General features: G+C 44.6%; 1 protein-coding gene across 6 annotated transcripts in view; it reads right to left on the reverse strand.

Moving 5' to 3' along the window:
* The window catches only part of TRIO (trio Rho guanine nucleotide exchange factor), a 1,129,982-nt gene that overhangs the window by 858,745 nt on the left and 243,284 nt on the right, over positions 1 to 27,953 (reverse strand). For all 6 annotated transcript variants that reach the window (XM_040353401.1, XM_040353397.1, XM_040353396.1 and 3 more), the window contains one exon: positions 8,718 to 8,892. In XM_040353401.1, the coding sequence (XP_040209335.1) occupies positions 8,718 to 8,892 (175 nt within the window). The remainder of the gene's footprint in view (positions 1 to 8,717; positions 8,893 to 27,953) is intronic.

The following is a 27,953-nucleotide window of genomic DNA, read 5'->3' on the forward strand; positions in this document are numbered from 1 at the left end:
TGATACGCCCCTGGACTTCGTTTTTCTATATCACCGTCGGGATTGCGCTTCCCATTTCGATCCATGGGTTTTTGTGCACCACAGACCGGAAGTGGAGGTTCCTACTGCGTTCCGGATCCGGAGCATGGATGCCGTCGACTGAATCCTGTCCGGAAGTTCCAGTTTGCCAGGCTCCCGGTGTTTCGAACTGTTTTTTCTATTCCAGGTTTCCTGCCGATTCGCCTCAAGAAAGAGGAAGGGTCTAAGGAGGCAGCCCCTTATATGCCGGCTGCCCTGCCTCATGATTGGCAGACCCAGCCTGAGGGCTGCTGGGTGTTGTAGTTTTTTCTTTTTCTTTCAGTTAAACGTTTTTCTACTTGAAATTACTGAAAAAGTTGTATTTCTGCTATGGGCATTAATAAAGAAAGATAATGCATAAGATACTCGCCTCCTGTCTTCATATAATTAATATTTTCCGTCACAAACTAGGAAAATCTCGAATTGTGACATCATATCTATATCTTTATGTTGTCCCATCACAAATAAGGAAGCACCATTCATTTGGACTTTTTATTTTTCAGTTATAGTTTTTGTTTGCATAGCGACTGTGCACCTGTAAACTATTTACCTTATTTATTTATTTATATATTTTTTTTTTAATCCACGAACATTGGAACATTTCCGGTTATCAAATTTCACTTTTATTATTATTATTATTCCACGGTTATCAATCAATTCACCAATTGTTTTTGTATTTACCTGCTTGGGATCAGTAAGCATATGTTACACCCACCACTTGTACTAGCCACTAGAACGTTCTAGTAACATATCTTCCACAGCGCCCCCTACCACTTAACCATGTCTGTATGATCCTCCCCTGAGAGACTGGAGGTAGCCGCACAGGATGACCCATTGCCCCTGTCAGGCTTTGCAGCCTCTCCCAACATTGCTGCCCCGGTATATGTCACTGAAGACGCTTTGGCAGCAGCGTTGAGTGGTTTAGAAGGAAGGATTACTGCTTTGAAGAACCTAGAATATGAAATATATTTTCAGTTGTTTCACACTTTTTTGTTATGTATAATTCCACATGTGTTAATTCATAGTTTTGATGCCTTCAGTGTGAATCTACAATTTTCATAGTCATGAAAATAAAGAAAACTCTTTGAATGAGAAGGTGTGTCCAAACTTTTGGTCTGTAATATATATATATATATATATATATATATATATATATATATATATATATATATATATATATATATATATATATATATATATACAGAGCTTTTTTTCTCAGAAAATAGGTGCAGGAACTCAACCACAACCCCGTTCAGATTTCACAAACAGTAGAAGGGTCTTAAAGGGGCATTAAATACCAGGATTGCATTACATACAGAGTGTAGAGTTCAGGGGGGTTACACACAGAGTGCAGAGCTGTGACTCGTACACACAGAAACCAGACTTCTGTGTTTACAAGTGATTGTGGTGAGCAGACACCAAAGGGTCTGAGCCAGAGGTGGTGGAACTGAGTTCCCCCAAGTTCCCCCTGAAAAAAAGCCCTGTATATATATATATATATATATATATATATATATATACACATACATATATATATATACATACACACACACACATATATATATATATATATATATATATATATATATATATATATATATATATATATATATATATATATATATACACACACACACACACACACACACACACACACACACACACACACACACACACACACACACACACATACATACATACATACATATATATATATATATATATATATATATATACATATATACATAGAACATAATAGTGAATGTAGAGAAAAGCCTTAGTTGAATAATACCTCTACCACCTCTAATGTTGATTTTTTATTTCATTTTCTAAACCTTGTAATTTATATTGTGTATTATTTACTCGTAAAATACCCAAACATATTTCTCACCAAACAAATTGATAAGTTAATAAAACATGGTGAAAGGATGGGACAGGATGAAATAGAAAAAGGTACAAGAAATGACACCTATGTCTGTAAATTTGACTATTGATTAGCCGATGGCCGTAAATTAGACCGTTGATGGGCCAATAGCGCATGCTAGGAGCAAAAAATAGGTATAGGGTATTGGGCACATGTATATAGTATGTAGGAGGACATAAATATCCTAACCGGCACATAAACCATGTGACACCAACAAAGTTGTAAAGGTGTCTTAACTTCTTCAGACCCGCGCTATAGCCGAATGACGGCTACAACGCGGACCTGAAAATCCAACTGGACGTCAATTGACGTTCCGCCCCTTTGGGCGTACCCCGCACGCGCTCCAGTGTTGGCCGTGTCCCTTGAACAGAGCCAATTACAGTTCACCGCGAACGGCCAATCAGAGTGGCCGTTTGCGATGCGATCTGTGCGGCCAATGAGAGATGATCTCATAAGTAAACATTTGAGATCATCTCTCATTGCCGTTTTACACAGAGACAGCGTCCTGTCTCTGGAGAGGAGACCGATCTGTGTCCCTTGTACATAGGGACATAGATCGGTCACCCCCCCAGTCACCCCCCCCCCCTCCACCTACAGTTAGAACACAATGCAGGGAATACATTTAACCCCTTCCTCACCCCCTAGTGTTAACCCCTTCAATGCCAGTCACATTTATAGTGTAATTGGTGCATATTTATAGCACTGATCGCAGTATAAATGTGAATGGCGCCAAAAATGTGTCAAAAGTGTCCGATGTGTCCGCCATAACGTCGCAGTCCCAATAAAAAAATCGCAGATCGCCGCAATTTCTAGTAAAAAAATAAAATAATAAAAAATAATAATTCTGTCCCCTATTTTGTAAGCGCTATAACTTTTGCGCAAACCAGTCGCTTATTGCAATTTTTTTTTTTACCAAAAATATGTAGAAGAATACGTATCCGCCTAAACTGTTTTTTTTTTTTTTAAATTGGGATATTTATTATAGCAACAAGTAAAAAATATTGTATTTTTTTCAAAATTGTCGCACTTTTTTGTTTATAGCGCAAAAAATAAAAACCGCACAGGCGATCAAATACCACCAAAAGAAAGCTCTACTTGTGGGGAAAAAAGGTCGTCAATTTTGTTTGGGAGCCACGTCGCAGGACCGCGCAATTGTTAGTTAAAGCGACGCAGTGCCGAAAGCTGAAATTTCACCTGGGCAGGAGGGGGGGTAAGCAAGTGCTTAAACAGCTGTGACCACAAACAGAAAAATCTCGGGTATAGTATAAAGAACCAAAGTAAAAAATAAAAAAAAAAAGTTAATTAAATATTCCGGATTTAACGAAAAAATGGAAATAACTACAATTGAATTCCTGACGTGTTAAGATATAGTGAGTAGACATGAGAATGTTTAGATGTCCAAGTTATTATGCATCTTACCGATGTCTATATTGCAATATGTTTGTACGGTGAATCCAACAGGCACCTATTCTTCAACGTATGTCTACATACACTAGACCAGGGGTGTCCAAACTTTTTTTCAAAGAGGACCAGATTTGATGAAGTGAACATGCGTGAGGGCTGACCATTTTGCCTGACATTCTTTGAACCATTAAAATTAAATGCAAATTAGCTAATATACTGCCCAACCAGAATTTTCTTGCCTTTTTGTGGCTGTGTGTGTTGAAGAGTCTAAGGATGAGCTCGGCCATTTTATTTGGGTATACCGAATTTATTGGCGTATAACATGCACAGGTTTATAACACCCACCTTCACTTTAAGAGGGAAGTTTCAGGAAAAAATTATTTTTTTAAATAAAAAACTGAAGCAAAATAAGGGTCAGTGCCCATCAATGCAGCCTAACCAGTGCCCATCTGCAGCCTCGCCAGTGCCCATCAATGCAGCCTAACCAGTGCCCATCTGCAGCCTCGCCAGTGCCATAAATGCAGCCTCGCCAGTGCCATAAATGCAGCCTCGCCAGTGCCATAAATGCAGCCTCGCCAGTGCCATAAATGCAGCCTCGCCAGTGCCATAAATGCAGCCTCGCCAGTGCCATAAATGCAGCCCCGCCAGTGCCATAAATGCAGCCCCGCCAGTGCCATAAATGCAGCCCCGCCAGTGCCATAAATGCAGCCCCACCAGTGCCATAAATGCAGCCCCACCAGTGCCATAAATGCAGCCCCACCAGTGCCATAAATGCAGCCCCACCAGTGCCATAAATGCAGCCCCACCAGTGCCATAAATGCAGCCCCACCAGTGCCATAAATGCAGCCCCACCAGTGCCATAAATGCAGCCCCACCAGTGCCATAAATGCAGCCCCACCAGTGCCATAAATGCAGCCCCACCAGTGCCATAAATGCAGCCCCACCAGTGCCATAAATGCAGCCCCACCAGTGCCATAAATGCAGCCCCACCAGTGCCATAAATGCAGCCCCACCAGTGCCATAAATGCAGCCTCACCAGTGCCATAAATGCAGCCTCACCAGTGCCATAAATGCAGCCTCACCAGTGCCATAAATGCAGCCTCACCAGTGCCATAAATGCAGCCTCACCAGTGCCATGAATGCAACCTAACCATTGCCATGAATGCAACCTAACCATTGCCATGAATGCAGCCTCACAAGTAACATTAATGCAGCCCCACCATTGATATGAATGCAGCCTTTGAATGTGCAGCGCTCTGGGATTCTTGGGGTTACAAATTACCAGTGGGGACACAAACCAAAACGCGGGCGGCAATTGGCCCCCGGGCCGGACTTTGGACATGCCTGCACTAGACACATGCCCATGTGGGATCGCAGTCAAATCAAAAAATGTTGCAATGTGTATGGATCAATGAATGAATGAAAAACACTAAGTAGAAAAAAATAAATATATTATAGTTGTTAAATATTCATTGTCCATACACAATACATACCACTGAACATCTAAAGCATCCCGTAGAAATAAAAAGAAAAAATGATTTTAGTTCATAAATATGAACACTAAACTAAAAACATCCCAATCTGCACTGGGTGTTTATGAAATTAAAAAGATATACGGACTCCCGTTCTGAAAAAGGTTTACTCCCAACAAACTGACATGAGCATTGCCACCATCCCGAGTATATAGAAAAATTAATACCTCAAAGAAATGGGATTTTAAGGGCAATGAAAATAATACACAAAAAAGTATAAGTAAATATAGAAAAATATAATATTTAATTTACTTTACAAAAGTTATGCAAAAAGGTTTTACAATTGTAACAATCGCTGTAACAAATTAGTTTGCATAATGTGTGGACCATACAGATCCTGAATAAAAACATATACAAAAAATGACAGTACATAATTGCAGAAGATGAATGATGTATTGAACCTCGAAAACCCAATAGGGGTCAAGGGAAAATGCAGAAGACGGTTTTATTTCGACGCGTTTCGACTAGTGAGTTTACACTCGATGTCTTCATCAGGAAAATAAAACAGTGTTCAGGTGCATGCGTCTGTCATCTAAAAGAGACCGGCTTGGTCTCCCTCCACACATGGGTGGACGTCCGCAGCAAGGAAAGCTCAGAGTGAATAAACAAAAGTTCATTCTAAAGACATGCCATAAGAAAAATAAAATTTCCAAGAAGTTTATCCCAGGAAGATATTTTTATGCAGAATTGCAGAGTGTATGCCAAATGACCATGAATTGGAAGATCAGGCAGAAATGGCCAGAAGTAGCTGGATGGTCTGATAGCAGACCCATCCGCTGCAGTGTGGCCATTCACCATGCACCTGAACACTGTTTTCTTTTCCTGATGAAGACACGCGTCAAAATAAAACAGTCTTCTGCATTTTCCCTTGACCCCTATTGGGTTTTCGAGGTTCAATACATCATTCATCTTCTGCATTTATGTACTGTCATTTTTTGTATATGTTTTTATTCAGGATCTGTATGGTCCACACATTATGCAAACTAATTTGTTACAGCGATTGTTACAATTGTAAAACCTTTTGCATAACTTTTGTAAAGTAAATTAAATATATTTTTCTATATTTACTTATACTTTTTTGTATATTATTTTCATTGCCCTTAAAATCCCATTTCTTTGAGGTATTCATTTTTATACGGACTCCCGTTCTAATCTTCAAAGTTTCCATGTAGGTCAAAAAAAACATATATTGTAAAGGAAGAAAAGAAGAAATGGGAGAAGTATAAAATGAACAGAACCCTCTAAGCAGATATAACTGTGCTTTACATATATGTACCAAGTAAAGACACTCTTGAATGCCCATGGTCACTGTATTATACAGTACAATGCCAAGCTAGGGTAATTTGAAGAGCAAGGAACATTATGTGATGACAAAAAGCAGAAAGAAGCTATACAGAAAATGGGTAACAGTACACTCAATAACAAATGTGAGTATACGGAACCAATAAGGAACAGATGAAATGACATGATGAGTTAGTGAAAAACTAGGTGGCGTCAAAAAGAAGGGGGGAGGAAATACGAGCACAAAGAAAAAAAAAAAACAGATGTAAGCAAGGCGTGATGCAGCCAATAGTAATGCACACCAACAAGGTCTACGACCGGAGGAAATGTCCATTTTTTCAAAAGGCTCGCCTCAAAAGGATAACGGACCGCCATGCGCTGAGGGACCACAAAGGATTTCTGTGGCTGTTCCCATTCCTTATCTATGAACTTATCAAAGAAAGTAACACAAGGAAAAACTAACAGAGCGGTTCTATTTGTGTGACCCAAAAGAGACAGGCCACTCTGTGGAAGTCTCAGCTGTATCCTCCAGCTTGAGAGAGTCTCTCACAGCATCAACAAGTGCCCTGTCTTGCGCCGACCTGGACGAGGGGTCCAGGTCTCACAGCATCAACAAGTGCCCTGTCTTGCGCCGACCTGGACGAGGGGTCCTCCTCATCAAATGGCGTTGCAAAAATGGCGCCTGAGCACCGCGATGTGGACGAGAAGGACGTGGCAGAGACTTCCCAGGAGACAGACCACCTCCCACAGAAAGCAGGCCACGACACCCCACAGTCCCCAACCGGGACCCGGAGTCCCCCTACAGGCACACCCCGGTCGCAGCGACCCCTAGGGCAGGAGGGGAAAGGGTGACAGAGAGCAGGAAAAAGGAAGGACAGGAGAACCCCTTAATCCCGGGAATGACGAGGCAGGAGGAACCGTACTTACCAGTCCTTGTGAGGACTTGCTGGCGCGTCCCTGACAGGCATACAACCGAGTGGCACGGAGTAGCTGTCGGCCCGGTCCACTGTGACTGAGACAACACCAGCTCATCATATGTGGACCACGGGGCATGTAGCCCACCGGCCACCCCTGGAGCCATGGGGTCCTTCGTTGCCGACCCAGCGCGTAGCTAAGGTCTGCTCACGCTCGATGGGCGGACTGGGGGGGACTACAAGGATCTATAATATCCAGCCGGCAGTTAATAGAAGAATCACAAAAAATAAATTAATAAAAAGTTCTTCAGGACTCTGGGCCCAAAGGGAGCCAGGTCCTACTCCTCTACTAGGCAGAAAAAAACTGAGCTGCTGGCTGCAGGATGAGGGGTTATGACCGGAGGGACCGCCCACTGGGTGGGGCTGTTCAACTCTTGGGGCTGTTAAAGTTACATGTATTTAAATATCCAACATGTCTGCCTAGTCCTCTCCCAATAGACAGAACCCACGAGTCAAGATTTAAGGAGGCTGTGTCCGTCCATGGACGAAAAGAGAAATATATGTTTGGAGTTGTTTTTGTAATCTTCAGGCCTAATTTTTAAAACATGTATGCAAAACATGCAAAAATGGCCCTGGCAGCGAACGGGTTAAGCCTCCTGTTGATTATGGTGGGTACTATTGCCTTCCTGCAAGTGCCCCGAAACTGCATGCTTCTGCGGGGTCCAAGGGGTTATAGCAGGTGGTGAGAATACCACAACACTGCATACTTTAACTCCTTGTTTGCTGAACCTCTACAAGGTTACAGGACACTTGCGGAGCAGCCATATTCACTTGAATGGGTCATGCTTGCAGGTGCTACATCTGCCAATCATGACAGGTTGTATAACTCCTGATGCAGCTGCAAAATGTGTACCTGCACTGCGGGTACAGAGCAGTGCATCTGTGACTTTACTTGGTTAGCTGTGCTTTGCCATAGACTCAAATTATATTCAACAGGTGTGGTACACCTTCTGAAAGTGCACCAAAACTCCTGCATTTAGGAGTTTTGGTGCGCTTACAGAAAGTGCACCAAACACACAGGATATCATAGAAGTCTAGGAAAACGTGCAGGAAAGCTGCAGGTACACTAGACTGCACCTGTTATGTGTGTAAACAGCAGCGCATCAGTGTGAAAGCAGCCCAATATGATTATGCCCAGTGTATTGCTTCACATTGACCTAACTTTCTTTCCTGCTGCTTTCACCACTATAGAGACCGCTAGCCGGGATAAGAGGTGGAGTGCAGTTGGTATCACTCCGCATGGGACAGGAGCCAGGATTACAGAATAGACATTAGCTAACGTGGCTTTTACTCCCTACTACAGCTCCAACTTTACAAGTAGACCCTCTGCATTGCATTTTGTCTGATGCTCTGAGATGGTGTGTCAGCAATCCCAGACAACGGTCTACCATTAACCTGGCCGCGATCTACTGGTAGATCATGATCTACGGGTTGCTGATCCCCACATTAGAGAAGATAGATAGATAAATAGATAGATAGGATAGATAGAACCACAGGGACAGTAGCTTAAAAGGACAGTTATAAGTTGAAATTGAATTAACTCACATCAATAGCATCTCTTTCAAATACACGCAGTTGCAAAAAAAGTTCCAGCTTAATTTTTCTCTCTTGAAAAAGCTCCTCCATCTGTGATTGGGCTTCATCCAGCTGCTGAAGAATGCTCTCTATATGATTGATAGAGCTATTGTGTGGGGTCTTGTTACTGGAAATAGCTGAATCCCTGTAAAAGACAAAAAAAGAGAATTACTTTTATTATGTTTCCTCTGAAATTACAAAGCAATCAAGTATATGCACAACATAACAACAATCACCAAGTTGTAAATAAATCCTAGCGATAGCCAAGAAACTATGTGCAGAGTCAGAAAGAAGGATTTATTTTGTGCCTGTACATGCATGTCAGTAGAATCTTGAAATGCTGCATTCTGCTCTTTGGAAACCCTAAAAAAAAAAAAACAATATGGAGATACCATTGTTTTACAAAAGCTAGCATATTCCTACATCCCACAGTGCAATGTGGACAACTGGTTCTCCAAAACAGGAAGTTGGTACCAGAGTTTGGAAAAGGCACAAAGTTGCCTATCGGAGAACACCTAAAATTTGCAGTTTTTCACTACCGTAGATTATGGTTCAGACGGATTTGTTTTGAACCATCCGAAACTTGTGTTTTGGTTATCCACTTGATGCCATTGAGCCAAGACTTTGTCATCAGTGCCGCTGAGGACCTGCAATCCCCAAATAATTGTGAGCAGGATCAAAGGCAGAATCAAAGATAAATATTAAAAAAAAAGCAGGGGTCAGAGACCTCCAAAACTTTAAAGCTAAATTCTGGGCTGAAAAAATAGCATTGACCGCGGAGGCCAACAAATTGCAAGGGATAAATGCCCAAAAAGTCTAGGGGGTAAAAGATTATAGAATAATACTTACCTTATCCCTGGCTCCAGCAAGCTTCCTCCAAGCATGCTCACCACCTCCACATAACGGGTCATTAGCGTTGCCTTGTATGTAATGATACTGAGGGATTGCACACAGCCCAAGATCCAGTAGAGGACAAGACTTAAAAGTGGATGTAAACTAAAGCTGCAACTAACGAATATTTTCATAATCGATTAATTGGTAGATTATTGTTTTGATTAATTGGTTAATAATAATAATAGAAAAAAAGTCATTTTGCTGCGATTTCCATTTTTACATTTCTTTTGGCCAGTTTGAACAATAGCTCCTGAATCTATGAGTGACTCTTGAGAGCACATTAGATTTATGAGTTGAGTGTGAGCCAGGAGAGCAGAATGGCTCGTGAATTTATGAGGGACTCATCAGGTCACATTAGATTCATGAGGTGCTGTGAGAAGTCATTGACTGAGGCTCGGTTCACATTGGTGAGATCATGTGGCAAACCCTGCAGTTCATGCATCGCAACTGACTTGCAGGCAGTTCAAACTGCCCTATTGCGATTGTAAACTGCTGTAAGTGCCAAGACAAAGTTAATGACACCCCCATATTGGTTCGCATATTGCAGTGCGAACTGTCAATTCAGACACCCATGTGATCAGATTCTGGTTTGGACCAAAAAAGGGGTCCTGCACGACTTTGGTCTGAATGTGATGCAAATTCAGCCATACAAATCTGTATGGCTGAATTTGCATCGCACAAACATCGCATGTGATTTGCACAGATGTCGCACAACGCACTGAGCGCAGCACTTTCTATACATTCTGTATTTTAAAATGAGCTATGTATGAGCCAGCAGCATGACTCTTGAATCTATGAATGACTCGCAGTTAAGAGAGCTCACAATGAGTCTATTGAATCATGAGCTGTGTGTGATAATCTTAGCTTTGAAGAAATGAGCCGCGAGTCGATTTAGTGATTTGAATCATTTCACTAAACTGATCCAAATGATTTGACTCACTAACATGAATCACTCTGCCCAAGTCTAGTTATGAGATGCGAAAAACTGCAGATTCTGTGAGTGGGTTTGTTGTCCGGAGCTGGGTGGGTGGAGTCGTGATGTCGGTAGACTCCCCACCCACCACCACCACACTCCTTGTCAAAATGCATTTTCTCCTGTATATTTCTTACACTGAACTTCTGGTATAACCCTTTCATGCCTAAGCCTATTTATGACATTTGGTGTTTAGAAGTTAAAATCCATATTTTTGGCTAGAAAATTACTTAGAACCCCCAAACATTATATATATTTTTTTAGCAGAGAATCTAGAGAATAAAATGGCGATTGTTGCAATATTTATGTCATACAGTATTTGTGTGGTGGTGTTTTAAACACAACTTTTTGGGAAAAATTTAACTTTCATGAATTTTAAAAAAATGAAAAAGTAAAATTTTTGCATAAATGTGAAAGATGATGTTGCGCCGAGTAAATAGATACCAGGCATTTCACGCTTTATAATTGCACGCACTTGTGGAATTGCGACAAACTACGGTACCTAAAAATCTCCATAGGCGACGCTTTAAACTTTTTTTTACGGTTACCAGGTTAGAGTTACAGAGTAGGTCTAGTGCTAGAATTATTGCTCTCGCTCTGAAGATCGCGGCGATACCTCACATGTGTGATTTGAACACCGTCTTCATATGCGGGCGCGACGTCCGTTTGCGTTTTCTTTGCTGCGCAAGCTGGCGGGGAGGGGGGCGCTTTAAAAAACTTTTTTTTTTCTTATTTTTTTTTTTTTTATAATATTAAATTGTGTTTTTTTTTTTTACATTTTGATCACTTTTATTGCTGTCACAAGGAATGTAAACATCCCTTGTGACAGTAATAGGTGGTGACAGGTACTCTTTATGGAGGGATCGGGGGTCTAAAAGACCCCCGAGCCCTCCTTTGCACTTCAAAGTATTTAGATCGTCGAAAACGGCGATTCTGAATACTGTGTACTTTTTTAAATCCGGCGCCATTGGCAGCCGAAAAAACCCGGAAGTGACATCATGACGTCGCTTCCGTGTTTTCAATGTGGACACTAAATCAAAGCCATTTACGGCTTTGTTTCAGAGCGAGCCTTGACGAAGGAGGCGCTGCATCGTGGATCGGGTCTCCAGGTGGGACGGGAGGCCCGGTCAGAGCGGCGAGAGGGTGGGATGTCCCCTCCCGCTCCTCCGGCATAACAACCGAGCGGCTTTTAGCCGCATCGGTTGTTATGTTTGGATAGCCGATTGCCGGCTCTAAATAACGGTACCGGAATCATGCCTGCAGGCATATATGCGTTCCGTCGGCGTGAAAGGGATAATCACTAAAATCCAGTCAAAACACAGAAAAGTCACCACATTACTTCAGCATGCTTAATCATGTTGAGGTGTGGAGCAGCCAACCCTGGGAAAGCTGGAGAAGAAAGGAGGAGGGGATCTGAAGTACACAAAATGTGTCTCTGAGGCTGGTGCATGAGATATGTAAAATCACCTGTCACTCACAGAAAGGGGGAGTGTCTGTTTTTATCTTACTGAAAAAAGATAAGATGACTGCTTTAGAGCTGGATTAAAGGGTCACTAAAGGAAAAAAAAAATTTGCCTAAAATTTATGTCTGCAAGGTAGACAGACCGAATAGTGTAATGATTCTGTTAAAAAAACAGTAAATACCTATTAAATTCCATCATCTATATCACCTCCGGCATTCTAGTTTCTGTTCTCTCATTCACTTCCTGGTTTGCATCGCTCGGTCATGTAAGAACTACATTTCCCAGTATGAATTGCGGCACACCCAGTAATTCACACCTCCTTGAAGTCTCTAACACGTAAAGAGCGTCCTGCCACACAGATGTAGTTCCCAGGAGGGGGTGAGCCCGTTACTGACCACCGTAGTAAAGCCTCCCTTCACGGTGGTGAGTAACAATCAGACAAGCAGGAAGTGAACAGAACAGAGAAGAAATAGAGCACCTTCTGAGTAAAAACGAACAATGAGGAAGTGAAAAGAGGAATGTCTGCAGTTAAAGGATGCTTATTATGAAAAAAAAAAAATCCTTTACAACCCCTTTAACTCTTTGTGGCAAGACTGGGGCACAGATGACATGAAATCCTATACTGTACAAAGGTGCAAGCCTTAATTTAAAAAAAAAAAAAATCAGGTTTACATCCAGTTTAAGATGGGAAGACATTTTTTGGGGAATCCCAGAATTTAGCTTTAAAGGGTTTGTTCACCTTTACAAACAAAACTGTCTATACCCAGGGAACACCTGTAGATAAAAACAAACTGTGCAGCCGTGGGTAAAGTTGGATAATGTCCTTGCTATACAGTCATGGCAAAAAAAATATTGATACCCCTGCATTTTTGGCAGATAATACACTACCTCACCCAGAAAACTGTTGCATCTTAACCGGTTGCCGACCGCCGCACGACTATGTACGTCCACAGAATGGCACGTACAGGCATATGGGCGTACATGTACGTCCATGCCTTCTAGCGGGTTGGGTGTCCGATCGGGGGGGCGAACCTCAAAAAATAACTAGCTACCTAGCGGCACTAGTGACACTAATACAGCGATCAGAAAAACGATTGCTTAGTGACGCTGGCAATAGGGGGTGAAAGGGTTAACTCTAGGGGCAATCAGGGGTTAAAACCTTTATTAGGTACCCCCATACATTTTCTAATAAAGGTTTTAACCCCGGATTGCCCCTAGAGTTAACCCTTTCACCCCCTATTGCCAGCATCACTAAGCGATCGTTTTTCTGATCGCTGTATTAGTTTCGTTGGTGCCTGTTAGTGCCAGTAACGCTTACTCCCACGCGTAAGCATACACCCTCCATATGTGGAATTACACCCCAAAATACATTCTGCTGCTTCTTCTGAGTACGGGGATACCACATGTGTGGGACGTTTTGGAGCCTAGCCGCGTACGGGACCCCAAAAACCAATCACCGCCTTCAGGCTTTCTAGGGGGGGGGGGGGATTTTTGATTTCACTCCTCACTACCTATCACAGTTTCGAAGGCCATAAAATGCCAAAATAGGACAAATTACCCCCAAATTACCCCATTTTGGAAAGTAGACACCCCAAGCTATTTGCTGAGAGGCATGTCGAGTCCATGGAATATTTAATATTTTGACACAAGTTGCGGGAATATGACAAACTTTTTTTTTTTGCACAAAGTTGTCACTAAATGATATATTTCTCACACATGCCATGGTTATATGTGGAATTTCACCCCAAAATACATTCTGCTGCTTCTCCTGAGTACGGGGATACCACATGTGTGGGACTTTTTGGGAGCTTAGCCGCGTACGGGACCCCGAAAACCAATCACCACCTTCAAGATTTCTTACTTTTTGTTATAAGAAAAATCTTTTTTTCAAAATTTACGTTTTTTTTCCGTTTATATTGCAAAAAATTTAAAACGCAGAGGCAATCAAATACCATCAAAAGAAAGCTCTATTTGTGGGAAGAAAAGGACACAAATTTTGTTTCGGTACAACATTGCATGACCGCGCAATTACCAATTAAAGCAGTGCAGTGCCAAATTGAAAAAACACCTTTGGGCATTTAGCAGCATATTGGTCCCGGGGCTTAAGTGGTTAACAAACGCAATATACAGGGGAAATACACAAGGGAAATGGTAGAAACAAATGCATACATACGCAAAACACCCACGTCTATACAGGTTGAACTATATGGACTGATGTCTTTATTCATCTTTACCAACTACAGTCAAAAATATTGCCATAACACTGCATTCCTGTCATATAATGCACCACGTTGCTGAGAAAACTGTTGCAATTACGAAGGTTTAGGTATTCTCTTGTTTATTTTCTTTGCATTGGTATGACACAAAATTGGAGAAACAAAAAGCCAAATCTGACAAACTCCACACAAACCTCCAAAAACGGACTGGTTTGGGGCATTTTGCCAATCTGACTGTCCATGGGCAGATCTTGGTTGATTTGAAAGAAAGTTCAAAAGTGATGAGGGGGGGGGGGTAGCATTTTGGACTCCATTTTGAACACCTTTTACACCATTGATTGAACCCAAAGGTCTGAGATGTCTGTGACCTAGAGAGGGGCAAACTAACAGCCATCCCCCTCACGCTTAAGAGTGAGGGCATCCATTCATTAGAAAGAGGGCTTTGGTGAGACCTGCAGGGATATGTGGGCCCATGTACTGAACTAAAAGAAAGGGCTGAACTTAGGTTTTGGAACCAATGCATGGGTACAGTGGTTGGATGTTTTTTAGGACGTAGAGGCACCTCAGGGAGGGAGATTTTTGGATTTTCCACTGTGGGAGCAAAACCTTCCCTCCTGTGACAACATTGATGAATTGGTAAAATGCCTCTCCAAACAGACATCCTTCTTAAAAATGAAGACATGATGGATTTTTACAGACCGCTTCTGCTGTCCAGGCTTTTAGCCATAAGATTCTGTGCATGGGAATGGAAATTAGAGCCATACTGGAAATCTGCCTCACAAAGTGTTCTAATGTATTCACACAAAAAAGAGCAGAAGGCAATTGCTGTAATAGCTCCGTTAAAGCACAATTCCGGAAAACAGGGTCGTGTTGGTTGTTTTTTGTCCTAGTCCAGTTAGCTGCAGTTTGACATACGGAAACGGCAGGGAGAGCTTTTTGCAAGGCTGGACCTGCAAAAGCAAAGGGAGCCCTTAGGAGTGTCTCAAACTTTCTATCTGCAGAATCTTCGAAAGAAGAAACATTATATAGTTACAGTGAGATGCTTAGGATGGATACAGCAGGATTGACCACAAGGATGGACCAGCACTTTAACACTTTTTCCACTAGGGAAGGTTAAGCAAGAAAAAAAATCCTATCTGTAATGATCCAATTGTCAGATTGCACATTCATGAACTGGAAAGGTTTTGAAAGAGTTAGCAGGTCTTCTTGCACCCAAAGAGGCATGGCAGGACAGGACAGGGGAGAACCTATCTACACAATGAAAAGGCTCTTGTGGATGGAAGCATTGAGCTTTCTTGATCATATATCACGGGACACAGAGCCTTAATTACTTAATGGGTTATGTAGTCACCACAGGTGATTGGACACTGGCAAACACAATTAAAATGAAGTTCCTCCCCTATATAACCCCTCCCAAATGGAGAGTACCTCAGTATTTTCGCCAGTGTTTAAGGTGGTTGGTCATGTTCAACATGTGCCAAGTGTTCTTTTGATGGTCTGTCTGCGGAGGCCTAGGAGCTATAACCGGACCCATGCCTCGGGCCGATATCAAAAGCCTTAGATGGGTGGTACCCGGGCCTTGTGTAATGAAGAAATTAGGTTTGCCTGTAAGGTTTCTCTGCGGAGGTTTGGGCTCTGGTATTCAGACTTTGGTGTACTAATACAACTGTGGCACGAAAAGTTTCTGGCAGAGTCTTCTACAGGTCCAGGTATGAAGTTTCTCTAATGGAACCCTTGATTAACCTGAAGGTTGGCACAAATTTCCCGCCGTGATGGGTGAAAGCTGGAACTACTTGTAGTAGCTTTTCCTGGGGCGTGGATAAGGTAACAAGAGGATAATTAAATTTTATATTTATCTTCTGTGAGTAGGATGTCTTTTCTGGTTTTCACCACTGGAGAGAGTAAGTGCATACCTGGTGTATTCTTACATAGCCATCCAGGAACAAGGTTAGTGAAGTCGGTCATTTTTAACACCACTCACCTCCTTCCGCTGCAGGCTCTGCCACAAAACGCATGGAGGGGTCTCCAATGATGCCCCCAGTAATCTCTCCCCCCTTTCCTTGTTACTCTGGATGCCGCCATGACAGCGGCGCACGCCGGGAGCGCGCTTTTAGCTGTCTTAAAGAGACATGGAGAGGGGGAGGGCCATGGTTGCTAGTACCCATGCGCAAACACAGAAAACACCTGTTACGTACCTGGTATGTTTAGAGTCTGGTTGTAGGAGGCCTCTCTTACGGCTCTGGTTCACGAGCCACTGAAGTGGGAACAGCGGGCTCGGAGCACAGCGGGGTAGGAGTGCCGATGCAGTGATGAATAGATGTAGGTGGCTGAGTCTCGCTGGCGGGTAGGTGCAGACGGCACTGAGGCAGAAGAGGGGGTCAGCGACCCTGACAGGTGATACGACTGCAATGGCAACAAGCTGATGCAGAAAGCAGATAAATAGGAAGCAAGAAACAGCAGGGTCAGGCAAGCCGGGTCACAACGGATAATCAGATGGTTCAGATGCAGGTAACTGAAGCGTAGTCGTGGTGCAAGCAGGTGGGTCTGGCAACGGTGGATCCAATCAGAAGGGTAGTCAAACAAGCCGGAAGTCAGGGATTAGAGAGATACGGATAGTCAACAAGCCGGGTCAAGGTTCAGTCAGTAATTCAGGATCAGGTTTCAAGTGTAAGTTCACTCCAAAACTGCAGATCAGGCAGCAATGTGTTTGAGTCCAGCAATGGCTTTTAAAGTGTGCTTTGGCGCCAAAAACGTGCACACGCGCGCTCCCGCTATCGTGCACGCGCGCGCCCGTTGTGCACGCGCAGGCGTGCGGGAAGTGCTGCGGTGTGTCAACATGGAGGAACCCTGTTGTTTCCTCAGAAACGTGGATGGATGAGGCTGGGAGGTAAGTCCCTGACAACACCCATGTACAGGCGTGAAGAGGCTAATTTAAAATCACAGCAAGCCAGAAGCCTTCTGTAAAGCGGCATGGACACAGAGCTGTGGGCTGTAAGCATCCCTGTGGATTGAACCAGGCAATCCTACGTCCCCAAGAAGAGGAACAGGGGCTAGTAAAAGAGGCACCAGAAAATCCCAGCTTACGGTCAAGGATTCTGAGCTTGCCTGCAGTTAACCATCCCCCTCTGTCAGTCTGGTAGCAGCCTCACAGGATGATCATGTGCCCCTGTCTGGTTTTGCAGCTTCTCCTATGGCAGCTCCTGTATACGTCACAGAGGACGCTTTAAAAGTTACTTTGGATGGCTTAGAAGAAAGGATTGCTAACATTATCGCAACCTCCTTGAAAGATAGCAGAAAACAGGGTAGACCCCCTCCATCTGCTCTGGCTCTCTCATCAGATGAGCCTTCTCTGGAGATGAGGATCATGTGCAGTCTGAGGACTCAGGATGAGAGGATGCCTGCTACCTCTCAGTCGCTAAACATGAAGGTGCAAGGTTATGTAGAGATGGTGCGTGCCACTTACAAACTGCCTCCTGTTGAAGCTTCTAGGTCCTCTGTTTCCTCTTTGGGATCTCGGAAATCCCTGCAGGCTGCATGCTCCTTTTCAGTTCATCCCTTGCTGGATAAACTGAGGTATGATGACTGGGTTCACCCAGATAAACAGTTTTCTCATCCTAGGCAGTTTTCCCTCCTTTATCCTAAGGAGGAAGGTTTCACCAAGAAATGGGTTGTACCTGCTATAGATGTAGCTATTTCTTGTGCAAACAAAAACCTGATCTGTCCTATAGACAATGCGCAGGGTTTTAAGGATCCAACTGATAAAAAGCTGGAGTCCCTATTAAAAGCCGCCTCTTCCATAGCTGGGGCTGTAGTACAACATGCAGTTGCAGCCATTGGTGTATGTCAGTTCCTCAAAGAACAAATGAAGCAGATGATTAACCTCCTCCCTACAGAGGATGTTGAGGTTTATGAGGACCTTCCTAAGGCCTTGTGTTTTGCAACTGATGCAATTATGGACTCTGTTCAGCAAGCATCCCGCTTGAATATCTTACAGGTACACATGTGCAGGTCCCTTTGGTTAAAACATTGGGAGGCCGAGGTTTCTTGCAATACTTGGCAGCGTTCCCCTTTGAGGGAGGATGCCCGTTTGGGGATGACTTGGATAAATACATCCAAAAGATTACTGGAGGCAAGTCTACTCTGTTACCGGTTAAGAAGAAGAGTAAACATCCTTCCTTTAAGCATTCTTTCTCCAGCCCCTGGAACCTCATTCTCCAGGCAGTGGCGACAGCCTCCCCAGTCTAACACTAGGTGAAAGGCCCAGAACCATGCCCAAGGGCAGAAAAGGACTTGAGGTTCAAAGTCTAAGTAGACCCCCAAGACTTTCCTACGGCCGAGTGGGGGGGGGGGGGCTGCTGCAATTTGCAAACGCCTGCCTGAACGAAGTTCAGGACAAGTGGGTCATCTCCACAGTGTACTCGGGCTACAAGCTAGAATTCAGAGAACTTCCGCCACCCGGTTTTCTGAGGTCAAGATTTGCCAAAGATCCAAAAAAAAAGAAGGCCTTTACTGTTGGCCTTGGATCACCTGTTGTCCCAAGGGGTAATCATGGAGCTAGCCCCTGAGGATCAGGGATTAGTATTTTATTCAAACCTTTTCATGGTTCCAAAAACAAACTGGGATGTCAGACCTATCCTAGATCTGAAAAGCCTGAATCAGTTTCTGAACATTCGCTCCTTTCGCATGGAGACTGTCCATTCAGTTGTTTCCAACTGGGAAGAGAATTCCTGGCATCAATAGAGATCAGAGATGCATATCTACATGTGTCAGTATTCCCTGCTCACCAAAAGTTTCTAAGGTTTGCGGTGGATCAGCGCCACTTTCAGTTTGTGGCCCTTCCTTTCGGGCTGGGCCACAATGTGCACAGCACAGTGGAATATTTAGAGTACCTAGGCTGGTTCTTCAACCTGGAAAAATCCTCCTTGCAGCCTCAAATAAGGCTGGAGTATTTGGGCATGATTATAGACTCATCCCAAAGCAAGGTATTACTTCCCAAGCCAAAGGCAAAAGCCATAGGAGACTTAGTCCGAGTGATAAAGGCAAAGAGAAGGCCTTCCATCTGTCTATGCCTGAGATTATTGGGAAAGATGGTAGCTTCATTCGAGGCTGTCCCTTACACCCTTATATCCAAAGGTTCGCCAGAGCCTCAATTGGTGGTCCCCCCCCCCCAAATATGTCAGAAGGAAAACCCTTCACTCCGACTACCTGGAAATTTTTAACCAGATGTCAGCCTTCTTGGCTGAGGGGCAGTTCTAGAAGAAGCATCTGCCCGGGGGAAGTGGTCCGGGGCCGAAAAGCTCCTACCCATCAACATTCTGGAGATTCTGGCAATTCATTTGGCCCTCAGAGTTTGGTCTTACAGACTGCAGGGTTGGCATGTTCGGATTCAGTCCAATAACGCTACAGCCGTGGCCTATATCAATCACCAAGAAGCACCAGAAGTCTGGATGCCCAAAAAGAGGTGAATCACATCCTGGCCTGGGCAGAAAGGCATATTCCTCGCCTATCTGCGGTCTTCATTCAAGGAAAATTGGCAGGCGGATTTTTTAAGCCGCCAGCAGCTGAGTCCAGGAGAATCGTCTCTACACCCTGACAGGTTTCAAATCATATGTCAGAAATGAGGTACCCCAGGTGTGGACCTGTTGGCTTTCAGGTTCAACACAAAGCTGGACAGCTTTGTTTCAAGAACAAGAGATCCCTGTTCCCAAGGGTCAGATGCCCTGACAATCTCATGGGATCATCATTCTCTGATTTATGCATTTCATCCAGTTCCGCTTCTTCCACGATTCCTTCAGAGACTCAAGACAGAAGGAAAGTCAGTGATTTTGGTACCCCCCGGCTTGGCCCAGGAGACCCTGGTATGCATAAATTGTAAGGATGGCAGTAGGAAGACCTTGGGTTCTCTCACTACGCTCAGACCTACTGTCGCAGGGTCCAATATTCCATACTGCCTTACAAAGTCTAAAATTTGACGGTTTGGCTGTTGAGACCCACATTCTGAGGAAGCGTGGGATCTCAGGGCCAGTCCTATCCACTCTGGTTAATGCTAGGAAGCCGGCCTCCAGGCTCATTTACTACAGAATCTGGAAGGCATATGCTTCCTGGTGTGAACTCAGATCTGTAAGGCTGCTACTTGGTCCATACATTTACTAAATTCTACCAGGTAGATGTGAGAGGGTACGAGGATGCCGCCTTCAGGCGTAGTGTGCTGCAGGCAGCAGTATAGATCCTCTGGCCTGATGGCGGTCTTATTTCTGATCTGTGTCTCCCTCCCCTCAATTTTAGCATTACTATGGGACATCCCATTAAGTAATAAAGGCTCTGTGTCCCGTGATGTATGATCAAGAAAAAATAGGATTTTTTTGTACTCACCATAAAATCCTTTTCTCTGTCGTCAGTGGACGGACACAGCTCCTTAAATCTTGACAAGTGGGTTATGTTCCTGTTCACAGGAGAGGACTAGGCAGAAACATGTTAGATAATTAAATACATGCTACTTTAACAGAAATGAACAGCCCCACTCCGGACATAACCCTCCTCCCTGCAGTATGCAGCCTCAGTTCGTAACAAGCAGTACAAACCTAAAAAGGAGGGGTGGGTGCTGTGTCCGTCCATGGACGACATAGAAAAGGATTTTCCGGTACTAAAAAAAAAATATTTTCTCTTATCGTCCATGGATGGACACAGCTCCTTAAATCTTGACAAGTGGGACGACCCCAAGCAGTGTAAAAAAACGAGGGGTGGGAACAGTATCAGTAAAACCAATTTAAGTTTACCCCAAAACAAGTGCCGCCTGCAAAACCTAGCGGCCGAAAGAAGCATCAGAAGATGCACTCACAGCAACCGTGTAAAATGTGAACGGACGACTAATTTCCCGCCTCGCACACCTGTGAGACAGACGCTTGATGTCGGAAAACCCAAGAAGCACCAATTGCCCTGGTCGAAAGTGCCGTGACCAGAAAGGGAGCGCCCGCCCCCTAAGAGCATAGGCCTGTATGACGGTCTGCCTGATCCACCGAGAAATGGTGGCCGACGAGACCGCCAGGCCCTTTTGTGGACCAGTCACCGACACAAAAAGTGCGTCAGGTCCCTGAAACAAAAGAGACAAAGCGCGTACCCCGCCCAAAGTATGAAGCACAACCTCGTAAGGATGCGCCTGCCGAGGACATAAGGATGGAAAAAAAACAATGTCCTCATTCAGGTGAAAGGCCGAAACCACTTTTGGAAGAAAGGAAGGTCGCGGACGCACCACCGCCTTATCCTTATGGAGGAACAAGTATGGTGACTTGCAAGACAAGGCCGTCAACTCAGAAAGCCTTCCGACAGAAGTAATGGCCACCAAAAAGGCCACCTTCTGAGATAGTGTCAAGAGAGGGATCTCTGATGTTTTCAAAAGGAAGGTTCCTGAAGAAACGGGAGTCAAAACCCATGGGGGAAGAGGTGGTTTAAGGGGGGGGAGTTTATGACGAAACCCCTTGCACCAAGGTACCCACCAGAGAATGGGCCGCCAAAGGCCACTGAAAAAACACAGCCAAGGCTGAAAACTGCCCCTTAACGGTGCTTAAGGCAAGTTTCTGATCTATTCCAAGCTGTAAAAAACAGCAGGACACCGGAAACTGAATACGTCCGCGGACGCCACCCCATCTCCTTGCACATGATGTAGGCCTTCCAGGTGCAAAGGTAGATCCTTCTGGAAGACTTCCGTGCTCTCAGCATGGGTGACATGACCGAGTCAAACAGACCCCTGTCTCTTAAAACCTGGCTTTCAATAGCCATGCTGTGAAAGCCAGCGACTGTAAAACAGGATGAAGTATGGGACCTTGAGACAGAAGGTCCTCCCGCATTGGCAACCGCCAGGGTACATCCGCCACCAGGTGCACGAGATTGGCGTACCAAGGATGCAGAGGCCAATCTGGAGCGATTAGAATCATCAGGATCCCCTCGGCCTTCACTCCATGTAGCAGCTGAGTTAGCATGTCAGGAAAGGTTCCATCCATTGGTAATATCTATCATTTGGCATGCAGTACTGAGGTCCACCAGCAGGTGTCTCCTGGCAGTTTTGAACTGTCAGGGGAACTTCTCCCTGCTGGTGTTATGTCATCCTTGGGCCGCAGTACTGGCGTCCACCAGCGGATGGATCCTGGCAGTGTGGAGCAGACAGCACCTGTTGCGCTCAGGTGTGACTTGAGGCCAATTACAGGCATTCCTATAAATACCCGGCAAGTGCAAACATACCTTGCCCTGGTATCGTCCTCATGCCCTGATCTGTACCTGCTGTCTGATTATCTGAACCTGTTGCTGAAATCTGCTACCTGAGTTCCTAAACCTGTCTCCCTGTCCTGACCATCTATCCTCTGCCTGTCCTGTGTTCCTTACCCCATCTGCTGATCTACCTGTGTATGACCTTGGCCTGGCTATCATTTAGGATTCTGGCATTTCCCATTTATTGTACATATCTGTCTGTTTTTTGTGTCTCTGTCTGTTGGTTGGTTTCATATTGGAGGTGGTTGTATTTATATTATTCACGAATCTAAATAAATCATATTTTCACTTATATGTGTTTGGTGTTCCTTTGTTGCTGGCCACAGTTCTGGTCACACCTGGTACATGACAAAGCAACTTCAATGGGGTTAAGGCATAAAGTAGCCGATATTGACCCCACAGGGCCACCAAAGCGTCTGCACAGGGATCACTGGACCTGGCCACGAACTTCGACACCTTGCGGTTGAGATGAATGGCCAGGAGATCCACGCCCTGTGAGCCCCACCTCCTGCAAGGGAGTTGAAACACCTCCGAGTGCAAAGACCAGTCACCCTGGTCCAGCATCTGGCCACTCAAGTAGTCCACCTGCCAGCTTACCAGATGGTAGACATAAGCCACAGCCGTGGCATTGTTCGACTGAATTCTGATCGCCCGGAGTTCTAGGACATTGATCGGTAGACGGGATTCCACTAGAGTGCAGCGACCCTGGGCCGACTGGACCCCCAGACGCCCCACCAACCCGTGAGACTGGTGTCCGTCGTAATCACCATCCACTGGAAGGGAAGAAACAACTACCCAGACCAAAGAGCCGGGGATCTCAGCCACCAATTTAGAGAGACTCTGACTAGGTGGCTTACCAGAATCTGACGATCCAGAGACGAAGGAGATTTGTTCCACTTGGACAGTATCTCCTCCAGCAAAACACAAGTGTCGAACTGGACATACGGTACTGCCTCGAAGGAGGCTACCATCAGGCCCAGGACTCGCATGCAAAAACGGAGAGACAACCATTTGTGTGATGTCAACATCTTCACTGCAGACTGAAGAGTCTGCAATTTTTTCAGGCGAAGACCGACCTCTGCTTCCAAGGAGTCCAGAATCAACCCTAGGTACTCCAAACGCTGAGTCGGAACCAGGACCGACTTCTGAATGTTTAACACCCACCGGAACTCTTGGAGGGTCTGGCTGGCTATAGACACATCCTCCTAATTCTGAGCCAGAAGCTGCTCTCAAAAGAAAGTCGTCTAAGTAGCCCACTTTGGCAATGCCTCGCTGTCTCAGCAAGCTAGGATTGGTGTGAGCACCTTGGTGAAAACTCTTGGTGCTGATGCTAGACCAAAAGGAAGGGCCACAAACTGATAGGGGTCCTCCCCCAATGCGAAGAGCAGAAACCTCTGGTGACTTGCGCAAACAGAGGCTCTGGACAGCAAGGATGCTGCATCCCGTGTAGCATCACAGACATGTACATGGCCCTGGACCAACTGGTCGGCCAGTCTAACAAATTAGGGAGGGAGCTGGTGCTCCTCTAGTCTGGTGCAAAACCTTGCCCATTCAGTGAGTGTCTGAGACACCAAGGTGGCGGCCACAGCAGGCCATGATGCAGACCCCAGCATGGTAAACATGGAGCGGGTCAGCCAGGTGAGGGAGTTAACTACTACACCACTGTGTTACAAGGAAGGTTCTGGTCCACTTACACAAACAACAGAACCAGGGACGTGACAGCCAGGTCCTGTCTGTGCTAGAGCAGTCCCCAGGGGAAGGTGGGGGTGGGAGGGGGCACCTTTTAACCCCCCCTAACACCCACACACCGCTCCATGTCCATGAACCGCAGGAGCCCCAGCAGCCACCTCTGGCATGTTTTGGGAAGGAAGGACCAGACACCAGCTCCATCTAGACAGCTCTCAGGGACCCATTTCAGACCTGAATAAATCCAACTCTCCTTGCTGCGTTGACCGGGGGTTACCCAGGGGACTTACCAATCACTGGAGGAGACCGTTCAGCGCCACTGCCTACCCTCAGAACACAGTGTGTGTGTGTGTGAGGAGAAATGCTGAGAGGTAAAGCTGTGATCAAAACATCATGAGGAGATCTGTGCTGCGCGCTGTATAAGCTCAGCACTAGAGGTCAAAACCACGTCCAAAATGGTCGCCGGACGCCTTAGATGGAGCAGGAAACGGCCACAGTAAAATGGGCGACCGCAAAAGTAAACTGTGCCATAGCTCGACCACAACAAAATGGCCACCAATGGGAATTCAAAATGGTAGCAGCAAGCTACAATAAAGTGGCACCGGCAAAATGGTGGCAAAAAGCCGCGAGGTGGATGAGAAGGCCTAATGAGGCCTTTCTGAGCAAATATACCCCCACAGAAAAAACACAGGCCCAGACACCCCACAGTCCCCTGGTGGGAAAATGAGCCCCCCACAGGTCCACCCCAGCAGCAATAGAACAGCAGAGGGAAATATGACAGAGAGCAGGGAAGGGAGGACCCCAGGAATGCTTAGTCGCACCGAAGCGGGAAGGACTGTACTTACTCGTCAATGCGAGGACCCACTGACTAATTCCTGACAGGCATACACCGCGTAGGAGTAGCTGCCCGGTCCACTGTGAGTGAGACAACACCACAGCCTAGTCATATGTGGACCCTGGAGCCAAAGCTCACCAGCCACCCCAGGAGCCATGGGGCATGCCATGGCAGACTCAGCCTCTTTGCAAAGGTGTGCTCAAAGAGAGCCATACATCCTCCTAGGCAGAAAGAAACTGAGGCTGCATACTGCAGGGAGGAGGGCTGTCTGGAGGGACCGCCCCCTGTTAAAGTAACATATATTTAATTATCATGATTCTGCCTAGTGAACAGGAACAGGAACATAACCCACTTGTCAAGATTTAAGGAGCTGCGTCCGTCCATGGACGATAAGAGAAATATAATTGAATACAGCTTACCTGTAAAATCCTTTTCTTGGGAATACATCACGGGACATTACTCCCCTCTTCGGAGTTAACATGGAACACTTATTGCTTTACTACAAAACTGAGGTACTCTCCATTTGGGAGGGGTTATATAGGGGAGGAACTCAATTTTAATTGGGTGTGCCAGTGTTTAATCACCTGTGGTGACTACATAACCCATTAAGTAATTAAGGTTGTGTCCGGTGATGTATTCCCAAGAAAAGGATTTTTACAGGTAAGCCGTTTTATAAAAAAAAAAAAATTAAAAATCTATTATTTCATGTTATCAAGCATGAAGCTCCCTTTTATAGCAATATAGTAGTACACTCAGGAAAGAAAAAACTTCTGTTACTTCCTCCCATACCTTTTCAGAGTTCTTATCATTTCTTTGCGTGTCTGCCTCATCTAGGGCAGGCATATCAGGATTTGACTCGGGTAAAAAAAAAAATGTGAGTAGGAAAGTAGCATGGCATTTTTGAGCCCTTGGCAAAACAGGCTGTGCAAGTGATTGTTAATTTTTCACATCAGAGGTTCACAAAGAACATTCTTCTATAGAGTTAACTTGCTTCCATCCAAAAGCACAGAGTATGATTTCTCCCTGTCAAATATACCACGTGTTGAGTGCCTAAAATAGAGCCAGAATGGTATGCAGAAAATGGTGTTCTTGACAGCTCCTGCTCCGATGCAAGGGGTGCATCGTCACTCTGAGTTTAAGTGTTGTGTGGGCCTTCGGCAAAGTAAATGTTCACCTGTGGTTTTGCAATGACTACCTTTTACCTGGACTTAGTCATGGCTACATGTGAGAGTTGGGTGTAGACCATCCTGTAGCGAATCTGCATGGAAAAACAGCAGATGAAAGCACCGAAGTAAAATATATACTATATTGCATTCAGGTTCTTTCAAATTGCCATACATGGAGAAACGGGAACAGGATCTAGGAAAGATGATAGCAGTGGTGGAAAGGGGCCAATTGGCTCGGGACCATTCCAGATCATACATAAATACCTCATTGATTGAGGCAAACTAAAAGGTTTTCTTAAGGTGGTATGTGGTGCTGGTACGACTGGCGTTGTGTGTCTTGGGAGAATCCTCATTGTGCTTCAGAGGCTGTGGTCCGGAGGGAAGGATATTACATACATGGTGGACTTGTCCGAAAGTCATTTGGTTCTAGATTCGCATTTACAATTTAATTACTGTATTTATTGGTGCATAACACTCACTTTTTTTACCCTGAAAATAGAGGGTAAACTTTGCCTGCATATTATACCTGACATGTGAGAATGTTAATTTCTTAAATTTTTACAGCAGCCAGAATCTCAATTGCGAGATCCTGGAAATCTCCCATAATTCAGGTTGATCTTTTGAAGGCCAAAATGACAAGAATCATAAATGTTTGTCGGCGATTCTAAATGACAGATTGGCCTTCTTCGAAAAAAATCTGGGATCCCTTGATAAAATATATTTTGGGCTCCTCTTGAGAGTAGTGGGTGCACCACTTTTTTCTTTACCTTGTTTCTCCCCCCCCCCCCCATTCTCTTCATCGGTTTGTTTTTCTTTTGTTGATTTTCGCCATTGAATGTACTACATTGTATATAAGCTGACAAGTGCAGCAAAGTGTGTCGTAGGAGCAACTAGGTTCTCAGTGACCCCTCTGATAGGGCAGGTGGATTTGCCCCTCCTTTCTTCTTGATGGGGGAGGTCAGCTTTACGCCATCTTTAACATCTATTGATGTAGTCATATACTTTTCCATAGTCAAACTTTATGGAGAGGCTACCTAAAGGGTTTCTTTTTGGTTATATACAGTGCCTTGCGAAAGTATTCGGCCCCCTTGAACTTTGCGACCTTTTTGCCACATTTCAGGCTTTAAACATAAAGATATAAAACAATTTTTTTTGGAAGAATCAACAAGTGGGACACAATCATATTTCAAACTTTTTTAACAAATAAAACACTGAAAAATTGGACGTGCAAAATTATTCAGCCCCTTAAGTTAATACTTTGTAGTGCCACCTTTTGCTGCGATTACTGCTGTAAGTTGCTTGGGGTATGTCTCTATCAGTTTTGCACATCGAGAGACTGACATTTTTGCCCATTCCTCCTTGCAAAACAGCTCAAGCTCAGTGAGGTTGGATGGAGAGCGTTTGTGAACAGCAGTTTTCAGTTCTTTCCACAGATTCTCGATTGGATTCAAGTCTGGACTTTGACTTGGCCATTCTAACACCTGGATATGTTTATTTGTGAACCATTGCATTGTAGATTTTGCTTTATGTTTTGGATCATTGTCGTGTTGGAAGACAAATCTCCGTCCCAGTCTTTTGCAGACTCCATCAGGTTTTCTTCCAGGAATGGTCCTGTATTTGGCTCCATCTATCTTCCCATCAATTTTAACCATTTTCCCTGTCCCTGCTGAAGAAAAGCAGGCCCAAACCATGATGCTGCCACCACCATGTT

This window comes from Rana temporaria, chromosome 5 (genome assembly GCF_905171775.1).
Source record: "Rana temporaria chromosome 5, aRanTem1.1, whole genome shotgun sequence".
NCBI lineage: Eukaryota > Metazoa > Chordata > Amphibia > Anura > Ranidae > Rana > Rana temporaria.